This window comes from Schistocerca americana, chromosome 2 (genome assembly GCF_021461395.2).
Source record: "Schistocerca americana isolate TAMUIC-IGC-003095 chromosome 2, iqSchAmer2.1, whole genome shotgun sequence".
Taxonomy (NCBI): domain Eukaryota; kingdom Metazoa; phylum Arthropoda; class Insecta; order Orthoptera; family Acrididae; genus Schistocerca; species Schistocerca americana.
Window position 1 is genome coordinate 106618076 of NC_060120.1, and position 13905 is coordinate 106631980.

The 13905-nt window shown below is 37.5% G+C and overlaps 1 protein-coding gene across 2 annotated transcripts in view; it reads right to left on the bottom strand.

The window, feature by feature from the left end:
- Nucleotides 1-418: 418 nt before the first annotated feature.
- Nucleotides 419-13905, bottom strand: part of LOC124596586 (endoribonuclease LACTB2) — a 93405-nt gene continuing 79918 nt past the window's right edge. Inside the window, exons 5-7 of one of the 2 annotated variants that reach the window (XM_047135778.1) lie at nucleotides 11725-11853; nucleotides 9180-9398; nucleotides 8293-9147 (exon numbers count right to left, since the gene is read on the bottom strand). In XM_047135778.1, the coding sequence (XP_046991734.1) occupies nucleotides 9267-9398; nucleotides 11725-11853 (261 nt within the window). In that variant the 3' untranslated portion in view covers nucleotides 8293-9147; nucleotides 9180-9266. Of the gene's footprint in view, nucleotides 746-8292; nucleotides 9148-9179; nucleotides 9399-11724; nucleotides 11854-13905 lie in introns of those variants that run through there. The other variant, XM_047135779.1, reaches the window with a different exon arrangement.

Sequence of the window (13905 nt, forward strand, 5' to 3'; positions counted from 1 at the left end):
TAACAGCTACCAATGGCAACAAAAATTTGATTTTCAATATTTCTTATTTTTATTGATGGAATTTAAAAATTTTAAATACTGACATAAATACTCATTAATAGGTGTAATCTTATGTTAAAGGCTTAACACAATAAGTCAAGTACTGCAGTTACAAAATGTGTATATAAGAGGAGGCAGCATAACTCATGGTGCTCAAATTAACCATACTATATTCGTACAGTATTTACAATGAGAGCATGTAGTCACTTTCAGCCAACTTTACACCTAATTTTATTCACTGATGCGCCCCCACAAAATAATGAAAAGAAATAAGTTTGTTGGATCCTGCACATTCGTCTAATAAAGGGTGCCTAGGAAGCCGTTTTCTTGGATAGCTAAACAACATTCAAGCAAATCTTATTAATGGAGTTTATTACAGTAAATTAAAGTGACAATACTTAACTTTGCCTTTTTACAAAGAGGGGTCTCAAGCAATTGGCAACATGCAAATTATCAAAGCCCTTCAGTATATACAATTTCCATGCAAGCAAATCACACAAGTTCATAAGTCACTGCTACACCCAGAGTTTATACCACAGCTCGTCTTCTAGTGCGGCTGAGGCTAGCTGGAGTGGCACTTATATTCTCTTCATATAGATGCCGCTCCTGTCGTGGTGTCATCCTAGTCAGCGTTCTATTGGCTGACGTCGTCTTACAGCCTTCTATGATGTTATGTTCCATGCCGATGTGCTAGCGTGATGTTACGCTGAAACATCAGTTACTACAGTTTTGTTGTTCATGCAGTAAAACTTCAGCATCTCTCATGATGTTATAATTTGTTACCTCTTCACTACAAATTCTATTTACAACACATTTTGCAGGTGTTATCCACATACACCACTGAATTTACCTGGAAAATTATATCACTGTACGGCACATTTCAAGAGATATGTCACAAATATTAACATGCTTGAAAAGCAACGAGGAATGTCGTCAAATACTTAACACATTAACTCACTTGTAAAGTAGTCAGATGCTTGAATCTGTTAGAATCTAGGACTTTTTTTCCTTGCGGAACCACACATATCACTTCTGTTGCACCAAATTACTTCCAGGGAATTACTATTACCTTTCTGACAGGAAAACACTGATCCAGTGATACTCCACAGACACACAGTTTGATTAGAAGCTGCTCTTGAGGAGCAGTGTCAAAAGCCTTCTGGAAATCTAGGACTAGGGAATCACCTTGGGAACTCCTTTTTATAGCACATATTACTTCGTGTGGATACAGAGCTAATTGTTTTTCTCAAGAACATCATTAACCTCTGGATTTTCTGACAAATTTCAAGATTGAGTTTCATTATGAAAACTGTTCAAAACATCTCTCTTTGAAGTCTGCACTAAGTTTCGAGCTTCTGTAAACCATATTATAATGTTGGGCATTACAGTTCATATAATACAGGGTAAGCACAAAGTCTTGCCCTGATTATAACAATTTATTACAGAATAACTGTTTGACATACCACCAGGTGTTTCATAACATGTGTTCTGTCACAGTAATCCTAGCCTTCAGTTTGTTGACGTCAGAAACTGGTGTGACGAAGACTCTGTCCTTGATATAGCCCCAGAAAAAAAAGACAAGGGGCTTAATGTCTGGAGAGGGGAGTAATGTCTGGATCAGTGGATTGGAAGGAACGGTGCAACACTCTGGCCACCCCACTCTCCAGACATTACGCCCCTTGACCTTTTTTTTTTCTGGGGCTATATCAAGGACAGAGTCTTCGTCACACTAGTTGTTGACGTCGATGAACTGAAGGCTAGGATACAAGCTACTGTGGGTACTGTGACAGAACACATGTTATGAAACATCTGGCAGGACTGGAATACTGCCTCGACATTCTCCAAGCTACCAAGGGAGCACACGTTGAGGTTTACTAATGTAAGTGGTCTCAAAAAAAAACTAGTAACATAACCTATGTAACGGCATCAAATGTAACTTATTATGTCAAATGGTTATTCCAAATGGCTATTCTGTTATAAATTTTTATAATCAGGGCAAGACTTTGTGCTCACCCTGTATAGTTTATTTTCTTCTCTTGGTGCTATATGCTTTAGATGCACATTTTGCATACGTGCTTGTCATACCTGTACTGCATGTGTTTTGTTTCTGCATGGCCATTGCATGTTTTGTTCTGTTTGTGAATGAGTGTGTCACTTTTGCAAATTGGTTGTCAGGAAGAAACAACACAACACAAATGCACAAGCCTGCATCATGAAAGATCCAAACTAATTATGCACATAATTTTCGTGCAGGAACCGATATTTCTGGGATCTCTATACAACTTCATCCATAAGAAAAACTGAATCCTTTTGTCGACATGCAGCTGTACACACTGACTGCCACAAAGCTGCCGCTGGACTCAGGAGAACCTCATTCCCGACACCATCTGCGTGCAAGCGGCCACAAGCTCTACTGCATTTCGTACAGTATATCTTTGGGTGGCATGTTTGTAATACGGTCAGTCACATGTGGATGAACATTGCCTGTAGGTGTGACCTTATATGAATGCATAATGTCTATTCTTTCAGACATGTCCGAAAGAATAGACACCATGCACAATCCATATCTGTGATACATATTATGTAAACTGAAGGTGGAGGGGGAAGAAAGGACAGGAAAGGGAAGGCACTCATGGCGTCAGCTGCATTGGAGCTTTATACAGAGTCAGCAGCGCCCAGTGAAAATGTCTGTCAGACTGGGATGCAAACACAGAATCTCCTACTTACTATGCAGTTGCATTGACCACTGCACCACCCAGACCCAGAGTGTATCACAATTGCGTGGACTATCTCGGTACGCCCCTCGGCCAATCCACATTCTCACCTAGAGCCTACGTATTCTCATTCCCTGCCCATGTTCTCCATGCTTGCTACTTTGAGATTCCTGCAGAATGTTCAAGATAACTGTGCATTTGCGCTGAAGGTGGCAGATTGATAGCGTGCTGACTCTGTGTAAAGTCCCAAAGCAGCTGTCCAAAAGAATAGACACGATGCATTCGTATAATTGTCACCACTACAGGCTATGAATCCACCAGCTTCAGTCACTTTTGACCTCCTGCAGGAATCTCAAAGTAGCAAACATGGAGGATATGGATGAGGACTGTGGATAGGTGGTGCTAGGTGGGAATGTGGGTCAGCTGAGGGGCATACAGAGATAGTCTGCACAGTTATGTTAAACACTGTGTCTGTGGGGCACAGTGGTTAACCCAACTGCTTAGTAAGCAGGAGATTCCGAATTCATATCCCAGTAGGCACACATTTTCCCTCGGTTCCACTGACTCTGCATAAAATACCGATGCAGCTGATATCATTAGTTTCTTCTCTTTCCTTTACTTTCCCTCCCTCCACCTTCAATTCACATAATATGTGATCTTAGGTTTGAGAGATTGTGGCTTAAGGCTCTACTTGCTTTATATTTCTTGCAGTAACATGCATTACTTTTCATTTCTTGATTTACATGAAGTTGGGTTCACTATCCAGTTGAATGTTCTCTAGAAGCCAATAAAGATTACCACACTCTCAAAAGATAAAAAAGGCCACTGCCTGACATTTACACAAGAAAGAGGTAACAGTAATCGCCTACTCAATAAACTGTAATATAAGTGATTGTTTCCTTTCTTTTTGTTTAGGTATACCTATTGTTTACAACTAGTTTGCATCTAATTCTTGTTCTGTGGTAGTCACCATCCTCATGGGGCACCAAGTTCCTATGTTCGCCTTAGATGTGATTTATCTGCAACCATCCTATATTTTTCCATCTCTTTAGCATTTTCTCGTATAAGGGATGTGTATAAGTAAAGACAAAGTAAAATAACTTTATTTTATACAGTTTCCAAATTTTCTGCTAATATGAATTGGCCCAGCCTGTCTGTGTGGCCGGCGGCAGGCACACTGCGTAACATGTGAAACTCTGCTGTGTCCACCAGCAGCCTTATAGCAGTCAGTATGTTAATACACAGTCATTGATCTATAGAATGCAGCCATTATGTCGCATTCTATACAGTAATTGTTAATCTTCTTTCTGCTCTCAAATTAACCAGAGCACTCAGCCACTGACCTATTTCAAGAACCTGATTAATTTCAGTTTTAAATATTCTAACTGTGATGATGATGATGATCACATTTACATAAATAAATGTAAATGATCACTAATTCTGTTCACAACACAACAAATAAAGTGCATGATTAATTATGATTAACTGATGTTATCTTTGAATAAAGGTAATGCAAAATGTGGTGAGTACCATATCTATATTCCTGATAAAATTCTGTTGCCTCTTGAAATTTGAATTTTATCTATTATTGGCCACTATCATGGTTTGCACTTGAAACTACAAAGGCGTCCATTTCATTCATGCATGTTTTGACAAAAATGTAGGATGCACATAGAAGTGCATAGCTTCAGTTGCTTGGTAGAAATCTTGTATGGTATTTGGTCAAATATTACCAAACATGATAAGCTTAGCATTTTTCTAACTGTGACACCTATTGACAGTACTATAAAAAACTACATTAGAGTTCAACAACAACTACACTTACTGTTTAACTCCTGTTCAGAAATTTATAGAAGCAAACCATCCACTGGCTCACAAAGTAATAAATTTGAAGGCTAGTAGACAGAAAAGGCTTGGGTAGATTGAATTTCTAAATCAGTTATTTGGAATGGAAATGTGACAAGGAATTTATTCGTGTGGAACAAATAGCCTACTAAATGTCAGAATATTTACTATTTGAGAACCATTTCTAAAATAGGGAAAATATTGCTGAAAAGCAATCTCATTGCATGAGAATGGTAATAAAATGTAACTGAACTTCACAATCCCAAGAATTTCCGACCTTTGTTTTGCAGTTCGATCAACACTCAAAGAAATGTTTGTTTTCAGACATAAAATTAATAGCTCAAACTGGAATATGAGTAGTTAATTTTGAGACAATTAAATGTTATTGCCAGCCTGAATCTCTGTAGAAATTGTAATATGCTGTACCTACCTTACATAGAGAGATGCAACATCAGTTTTCTGAGCAGAATATCAAAATCTGATACTGGCGTTTGATTGCAGTGGCGTAGGACAACATGTGGAGAAAAAGCATTGTTTCCACACGTCTGCAGTAATGCACTAGGAGAAAAAGCATTTTGTGTTTCTTTTGTATTATTAGTTGATATTAATTATCATTCCATCCGATAGACAGACAGTGAGTTGTCAGGTGACAGTGGCATGAGCAGTGTTTCTTGCTAGCTTTTCTATCCTCTCTCGAGAATTTCTGCGAAATGACAGCGAAGGTGTCAGGAGTTAACTACTGCAGTTGTTTTGAGAATAAAAGAGGGTAAGCTGAAAAGTTATGCCTCCAAAATTTTTTATGTGAAAATTCTTAAAGCTTTTTAAATAAAACAAATGTTATTAACATTCTACATCTTTAATCTTCATGTCTACATATTTATTTTTCAACATAGACACCCTGACAATGGACACATTTCTCCCAATGAAAGACCTGTTTGTTATTGTCACTATAGAATGTTTGCATTTGTTGACAGAGCCACAACCTCACCTCTGTTTGCACGGCTTCAGCATTTTCAACGTGAAGTGTTCAAAGGTATTCTTTAAGTTTTGCAAACAGGTGAAAACTGGACGGGGCCATCTCGGGACTGTATGGAGGATGATGGATGACAGTGAACTTGAGGCATCGGAGTATTGCAGGTGTTGCAGTGCCTGTGTGTGGTCTGGCATCGTCACTATACGCAGCTTTCACTCTTCTTTGGATTTCAATTGGAGTCACATTTTCTGCAGTCAGTAACTTGATAACAGCATGCTGTTTCTCATGTACCGACATAGCTACGTTATGCACCACCATGTTGTACCTTACAATTCAGAGTCCTCTAGTGCCAGAGGGTTGCAACTTGCATCAGCGAAGTGGGAAAGTTGACCGAGTAAATATGCATGACATGAAAAACCTCAACTGATATTGAGAACAGAATAAAAAATTTGGAGGCATTACTTTTCAGTACACCCTTATATTTGCCATTGTTACATAATGATTTTGTATCATTTAAACTCCCCCATCTCAATATATATACAAATCACTATCAAGGTGGAGAATGTTGGTCATTTATCTTCAGAGCATATATTAATTGGACACAGCCTTTCTTGCAAATTGATATACAAACTTGTTCCCATATACTCGCAGATGCCATCAGCCAACATTTCAACACTGAATATGTTAATACACAGATGCACACATTCTCTGACAAAAGTTTTGATACTGATCAATGCCGCCCATCATTATGTGGGTGCACTGAGCATTAAATTTGACATACATTCAGAGGAATCTGAAATGAAATGAAATGTCGTGTGGCTAGGGCCTCCCATCAGGTAGACCGTTCATCTGGTGCAAGTCTTTTTGAGATGTTGCCACTTCGGCAACTTGCCTGTCGATGAGAATGAGATGATGATTATGATTAAGACAACACAACACCCAGTCCCTGAGTGGAGAAATCTCTGACCCAGCCAGGAATCGAACCTGGGCCCCTTGGTATGACAGTGCGTCATGCTGACCACTCAGCTATTGGGGGCGGACAATCTGTGAAAAGAGGGGGACATTGTTGGAGATGAGTGACCTTTTGTAGTATACAGATTAATTTGTGAAAAGAGGGGGAGATCATTGGAGATGAGTGGGCTTTTGTAGTATACTGACAACTGTCTATCAGAACATGAGAATTACAGCTAGCACATTGGACTAGCATTTGGAAGGACGACAATTCAGTCATCCACATTTAGGTTTGTCACTTAAGGCAAATGCTAGGATGGTTCCTTTGAAAAGCCACAATCGAGTTTCTTACCCATCCCTCCCTAATCCAAGCTTATGTTCCATCTCTAATGACCTCATGGTTGATGAGACATTAAACCCTGATATTCCGTCCTTTTTCCTTTTTTAAAGAGACAACAGATTACTTTTTTTTTCCACCCTCCTGTCAAGATCTGGTCTCTGTTCTCCCCAGGAGGATGGAACGTCCTTTATCAAGCCTCGGGCATTTAATAACACATGGTAAATTGAAAGGGAAGTGTAGGACAACCAATTTGTCCAAATAATGCTGCAAATAATATTTGAGTTATGTGTAACTTTTATAAGCAATGAACAGCAGTGTTATAAAATTTCTACTCCAGGCAATATCCTTTTTTTCAGCTGTTTTGTTAGAAAATGCTTTTTGTGAATAATAGAAAATGCTTTTTGTGAATAATTTAGTAGATCAAAACAGCAGTTTCCAATGAACTCATGGGAACAACATTGGGCACTCTTCAGTCCAAATGGGAGCCAAATCTATGCAGTCTGTTACCACAACTGAGTCAGAGCCATGTTCCTTTGTCTTTGCCACCGCACAACTCAGCTGGTACGAAATTAATATAAATAAGCCTCTGTGTAAATCTGAAACAAAATTATGGTTACAATAAAAATAAAGATAATGCAGTAGAGTGATGGATGTTTCGCTGCCAGGCCAGGCCATAGTATCAGGCGTAAGGCTCCACTGTTGGCTGCCTGCAGCCTCGTGGTAATCAACATGTTAACAGCACATTTGGTCATTCTTATTGCAGAGTGGCTGTATTTTTAAACAGTTTGTCACTTGCAATTTTACTGTTCATAATAGCGGTTTTTACATGATCACAACTCCAAACTGCATTCAGAATGACACTGTTTCTATGTTAATGACCCATCTTTGGATGAAAGACAACTATGTCAACTATGTTCTCATGTAATCCTGTTGGGTTGGTGTAGGGAACCAACATTCAAGAATGTCTTTGCAAGAGCTTTGCTCCCTCTATCGTATGTTGCATAAGAATTATGAGATCAGGATATGAACCAAGGCATATCATTGGTCATTTTTTCCTTGCATCATCTTTAAATAGAGCACAAAAAACTGCTATTGTTGGTACAAAATAACCACTGCCATGCACTGTACAATAGTTCTTGGAATGCACATGTAAAATTAATGGTACAAGAAATTTCAGTAAGACAAGAACAGTTTTCAGTGCCGACCTTTTTAACTGAACCACACAAGCACACACCTTAAGTGAATTGAAAAACCATGGAACGTCTGAACCCACATGACTTGGGTTCAGTTGCAGGAGTAAGAAAAATAAAAAAATTTAAGAGTCAGTTATTCATTAAGTTCACAGGGTTGCATGTTATGCACAAATGTTATAACATAAATGGGAAATAATTATTTAAGATTTGTGCAGAGAAATGGAAGACAGTATGCTGTTTGATATTCTATTTTAGTATATAAGCTTATTTTGGCTTTATTGATTTCATCAATACATCATGTTATTTTTGAATTTAAATTTTACTCCACTTCCGATCAATTACAAATAAGAACATGTAATAGTATTTATTGCACTATAAAGCATCCATTTATAGTATGAGCAATAGAAGTATAAGAAGGAATGATTGTTGCAAAGCATTTATACAATCTCATAAACTGCTTTATTGCAATAACTAAATTGTCCATTAAAAAAAAATCCACAAATTATGCATCAAAATTATATCTGCCATCTCAAATTTTGTAGTTTCATGTACGGTACAGTACAGTAATTCATCTGAATTCAGACTGACAATATTCTTAATCATACAATGGCTTCTACCAATCATGTGAATGTTTGCCAAGGACATCTCTCTCACATGCCGCCATTAAATACTGTATATTAGCACCACAACATATCCTCCACCATATTCAAAGAATCAAATAGCTACAGTAGGTTAATGTCCATTATTACATGCATGTGTCTTGTTAACAGTGCCATTTTGTCACTGATAAGCTAAATATTAACTTATTTCTAGAACATTCTGCTTATTTCAGTTTGTAGCTGGGAATATTTTAATACCTACATCACTACAGGATTTAACTGAAATCTGTAGCACTCTGTCTAAATACTTCTAATTTCAATATTCTTGCTTTTAATGTTAAAATAGCTGCTCATTGAAATGTTAGTTAGTTACTTCATCCCATATCTTAAGACACTGTTTCGAAATGACTTCCAAACTGGTTCTGCACACACACACACACACACACACACACACACACACACACACACACACAAACAGTGTGTGTGTGTGTGTGTGTGTGTGTGTGTGTGTGTGTGTGTGTGTGTCAGCATTACAAGTTAACAGCAGTTTTCTTCCCTCGTTTCTGTTTATTATTCCATTATTGTACTGAAAGCAAAATTCCAGCATTGCAATTACAGGCATGATTTCACTTCAGCAGACTGCCACAGTGATTCATGTTTTGTAACTTTCCCTTCTTTTAACAACTTCTGAAGGTGGTGACCAACATTTACAGCTGCTGCAGGATGCAGGTGTTCAGGTGTTTCCTGAGGAAATATAAAAATTACACATAACTTTCAAGTGTATTTAATTCTTAACTGATATTGCCACTGGCAATAAGAACTTATTTCAGCTCAACTGTGATCTCAAAAAACAAGTTTCAATTACACTTTGGAGCCTTGCCTATGGTTTGGAATGAAGTTATAGTACTCTTGTGCACAGGTGTTAATAAAACTTCCATTGAACATAAAGCAGGAAATTTATAATCCCACCCAATTTAAAGGACAATTAAAAACATACCTCACTAGTTAATCTTCCTACAAATTATCAGAATATCTAGATTCAAGGATTGAAAAGTTTTGTTAGGTATGTGGCAAATAACAGTGTTCATTTTAAGGCTGCCTGAGAACTAATTGTCTGTTGTAAACAGCACTCTGTGTGGATAACTATTTTCTTTGAATAATACCTATGTAAAAACACCAGCACTGATAAATACGAGCACTTTCAAAATTGTCTATACTCTAGACAATAACTGTGACACTACATGGTCTACAACAAAATTCTGTAAGAAGATATAAAGTTCAGGGTTGTTAGAAATTTTTTATTTCCTTTTAACTTTTCTGCCCCTTGCATCAATCTATTAGACATAGTGATTAGACCAAGTCATCACACAAAAATGACATAAAATGGCTAACAAATGCATGCTGTCAGAAGACATCTAAATAATGTAGGAAATATAAACAAATAACACAGCTTCTGCTTTAATATCTAGCAGGACTGTCAAGTTTAAAGTGTCTGTTGAAGTATGTGGACATATCAGAGATGCTGGAAATACAGTTGTTTTATGTATCTAGAAAAGATCTGATGATTAATGAAAAAGAGAAAGCTGTTCCCACTAGATCTAATGTGATCAGAAGCCTCCAAGTGAGTCACTTTCAGAGACAGGTCAGCTACAACAAAACTGCCATTGTAAACTGAGAAACAGGCTCTGTTCAGGCATCCAGGAAGAAACTAAGCACAAGGATGAAACTGCAAATTTGGAACTGTATTGAATTCTGTTTAACAATACACTGCATTGAGACTTAACTATACATTGCAAAGTCTATAATAATAGGATGCACGAAATGATAGAGGTTACCAAATGCGGGTACATTTGCATTTCACTATTTTAGCCTCAAGTTGGCAAGAGAGTTTGTGCTGGCATGAGACTGTATTAATATGTTTTCAGTGTTAGAGTATTTAGAAATACTGGGAAAATTGTAAGAATTGTGTGCCTTGTTACAAGTCAGAATTTAAGGAAATCACAGTTGTGGCAAATTAATTCTATATAAGATATTACTGGAGTACAAGACATAAAGACTTGTACACAGGGTCTATCAGAATTACCTGTTTTTAAACCTTGGAGGAAGGGGGGGGGAAAAAAGGAACAAGGAAAAATTTCGTATAGGCATATCCCCAAAAATAATTGACTTTTGAGTTAATAATGGAAACACATTCTGCAAAGTTCTTGAGTGTGAAACTCATAACAAATGTTCAAAATGTCCTCTGATTGCTTCTATACATGCATGCACTTGTCAGATCATAGACTGTTGCACCATTTCCACCTATCAAACTCCCTTGGGTGGAGTTCAGTGGTTTTGTAAGCTTCCATGATTTGTTGAAGTATGTCTGCAACTGAATTCAAATGTTTTAGGTGGCCCCAGATAAAAATCCCAATGACTGAAGTCACAGACAACGTGCAGGACCCTAACTATCCATCTGTAATGGTAGATACCGTCCACCTTATCGCAAACAATGTACTGGAGGGCCATCGTGTACATAAACCACATGCTTCCCTATACTTGGAGGAGCACTTGCTGCATCAAGCCTGGAAGAGTGGTCTGAATAAAGTCTTTCTAGACGGCAGCTGTAAGACCTGCTGAAACAATATTCCGAGTGTCTCCTACAATTCCTACACACACACACACACACACACACACACACACACACACACACACAGCATTAATAGTTAACTGCTTTTAGTGTCTAACCTGAATTGTGCCTTGAGAATTTTCTAAGGCCTGCAAGTTGTGGTTGTGAAAATTTTCTATTCCTTCTCTTCTAAATATTGTCCCCTCTGTAAACAAGACTGAAGATAAAAATGACAAATTGGCAGTTGGTGACTGCTGACAAAATACCCTGAACATGTTGACAGTTATAACTTATAGGGATGCAAGAACTACAAGTGAAGTACCCCAATCAAGAATAACAACCATTGGTGCTGTCAAATGAGTCGAAGTATATATTAACAACAGTCAGGCATATCACAGAAACTTCATTTACTGTTTGAACAGTACATTCATAAAAAATGATAAGCTCCTTCATTATACTCACCACATATATAATTTTTACCAAATCCATTTCACTGAACTTTTTTGTGGTATTATTCCTCATGACTTCCAGAATCTCATTTTCTCTCTTAGTTCTGTGATTTATGTAGAATTCAATTTTTGTGAGAGGATCCTGCAATAAAATATACAAATGTATAACTGTATGTTTCTAGTTGTGAATGGAGTAGCATATGGAATTTAAAAAATGTCTCTTACACACATTTGATAATGATGGTTAATTTTTGGCAATATGTAGACATTAAGCGTCATTTATATAAATATGAAAAAAGGACTGTGTCTTCCATAATGGCCATATTCCTTGCTGTTTCCTGTAGTTCTTGGTCATTTACTGTGTTCTGTAAATCCCATCAAGAACGAGAATGTTCAGTGTGTCCAAAGTGTCAAAGTATACATTAACAACAACCCGATATGCCATAAAAACTTAATATGTACACTGTAGCAACAATAAACTTTCACTATGCTGCTTAATGCAATGCCAGCTAAATTTAACCAAATAAATTAGAAAGGAAGCCGCTACTTTGGAAAGAAGTTGCTGCTTCCTCAGTTACATTAAATAGCTGTTGGTTGCTCAACATTTCCGTTATTACACTGGTATTTTTAAAAGAGAATAGTTTCCTAATTCTGTAAATAAATAGTGTTGTTTAACATAAATTATTATTTGGCATGCAGCTTTACAATGAACATTGCTACATGCCGTGTACCTAACAGAACTTTCCAACCCTGAATCTAAATAGTTAGATAATGTGTATAATGGTAATTAATGAGGTATGCTTTTAAATTTCTTTTGAAATTAGTTATGATTCCAAATTCCTTGCTTCATGTTAAATGGGAGCTCGTTGAATACATTCACACAGCAGTAAATAACTTCACTCAGCACCCTAGGCAAGGGGGCAAAGTCTACCTGAAAATTCTTTTTGTTTATTGTACTGCGATTGTGAAAGTCATAGTTAAGCAGAAGCTGATTTTCATTGGCAGTGTGGGATTTCTGTTGGGTTATAGCCGAAGGTAACACACTCACTTCTGGAAGACCGGTATATTTCATACAGACGTCCATATTACAAGAAGTCATACAATGAACTAACAAACAAGATGGTGTGGGCCGTTAGTTAACAGAGTCAAAGAACTTGCAATGGCAGAGATATGTCATTCATACTTGTCAACACCACAGCAGCAACAATAACCATTAACAGGTAAAGGTATTGGAAAGTGAATGTAAAAATTCCAAGCTCCATAAAACAGCCCCTGCTAGATGTGTTGTTACTTCTTAACACAGTATTTTAAATGCTCACTTCTACTGAATAAATGCTTTATTTACTTCAGGTGCACTGACCACAGAAGATCATTTTATGAGACAGCAGATACTGATAATATGTGCAGAAAATCAGTACTCTTGTCTTTCAATTTAGTAGTTCTCTTTATCAGTCTCCTGTCCCAGTCAATGACTTTGAAAAAATTGTAAACATTATCTTCTATTTTTCATGATCACAGAAGTCTTTTTCCCAATCTATGAAGCATACATGCAGTTCCTTATTTACTCTAATCAATCTTTTCATCAATATCCTCACATACACAATTCTGTACCTTGTTCCTGGATCTCTCCTGGATTCAAACTGATCTTCAGTCAGATAGTTTTAATTTGCCAGCTTGTCTGAAAATAAAGAATGATATGCGTACTTTGATATAAACCTGCAACCTTACCTTTCACAGGCAAAACTCACATAGGCTGAGCTATCCATCGACAACTCACAACCCACTCTTACAGCTTTCCTTCCACCAGTATTTCTCTCTTAGCTTCCAAAATTTACAGAAGTTCTGCACAAATAGTCCCATTAAGTGTGCAGGAGAACTTCTGTGAAGGAAGAGCAGAGGATTTTTTCAAAGTAGCTGCTTTTATATGTAGGTTGGAACTTAAATAGTGGCAACACTGCTGTGGAGACGCTATTCAATGGAATCTACTGTTGTCATTGATAGCACACATTGTTGACATACCTACCTTACCTCCGAGCAAATGGGCTCGCCTGTCCCACATCATCGGTTTGCGCACAATCGAGGGAAACACAATCACTTGTGAGCAAGTGGTCTAACATAACGGTGTCACTATGTTTTTGAAACAGGAACAACGGAGTTGGATCAAGATTGAATGTGCCAGAGGTCATGCAGCATG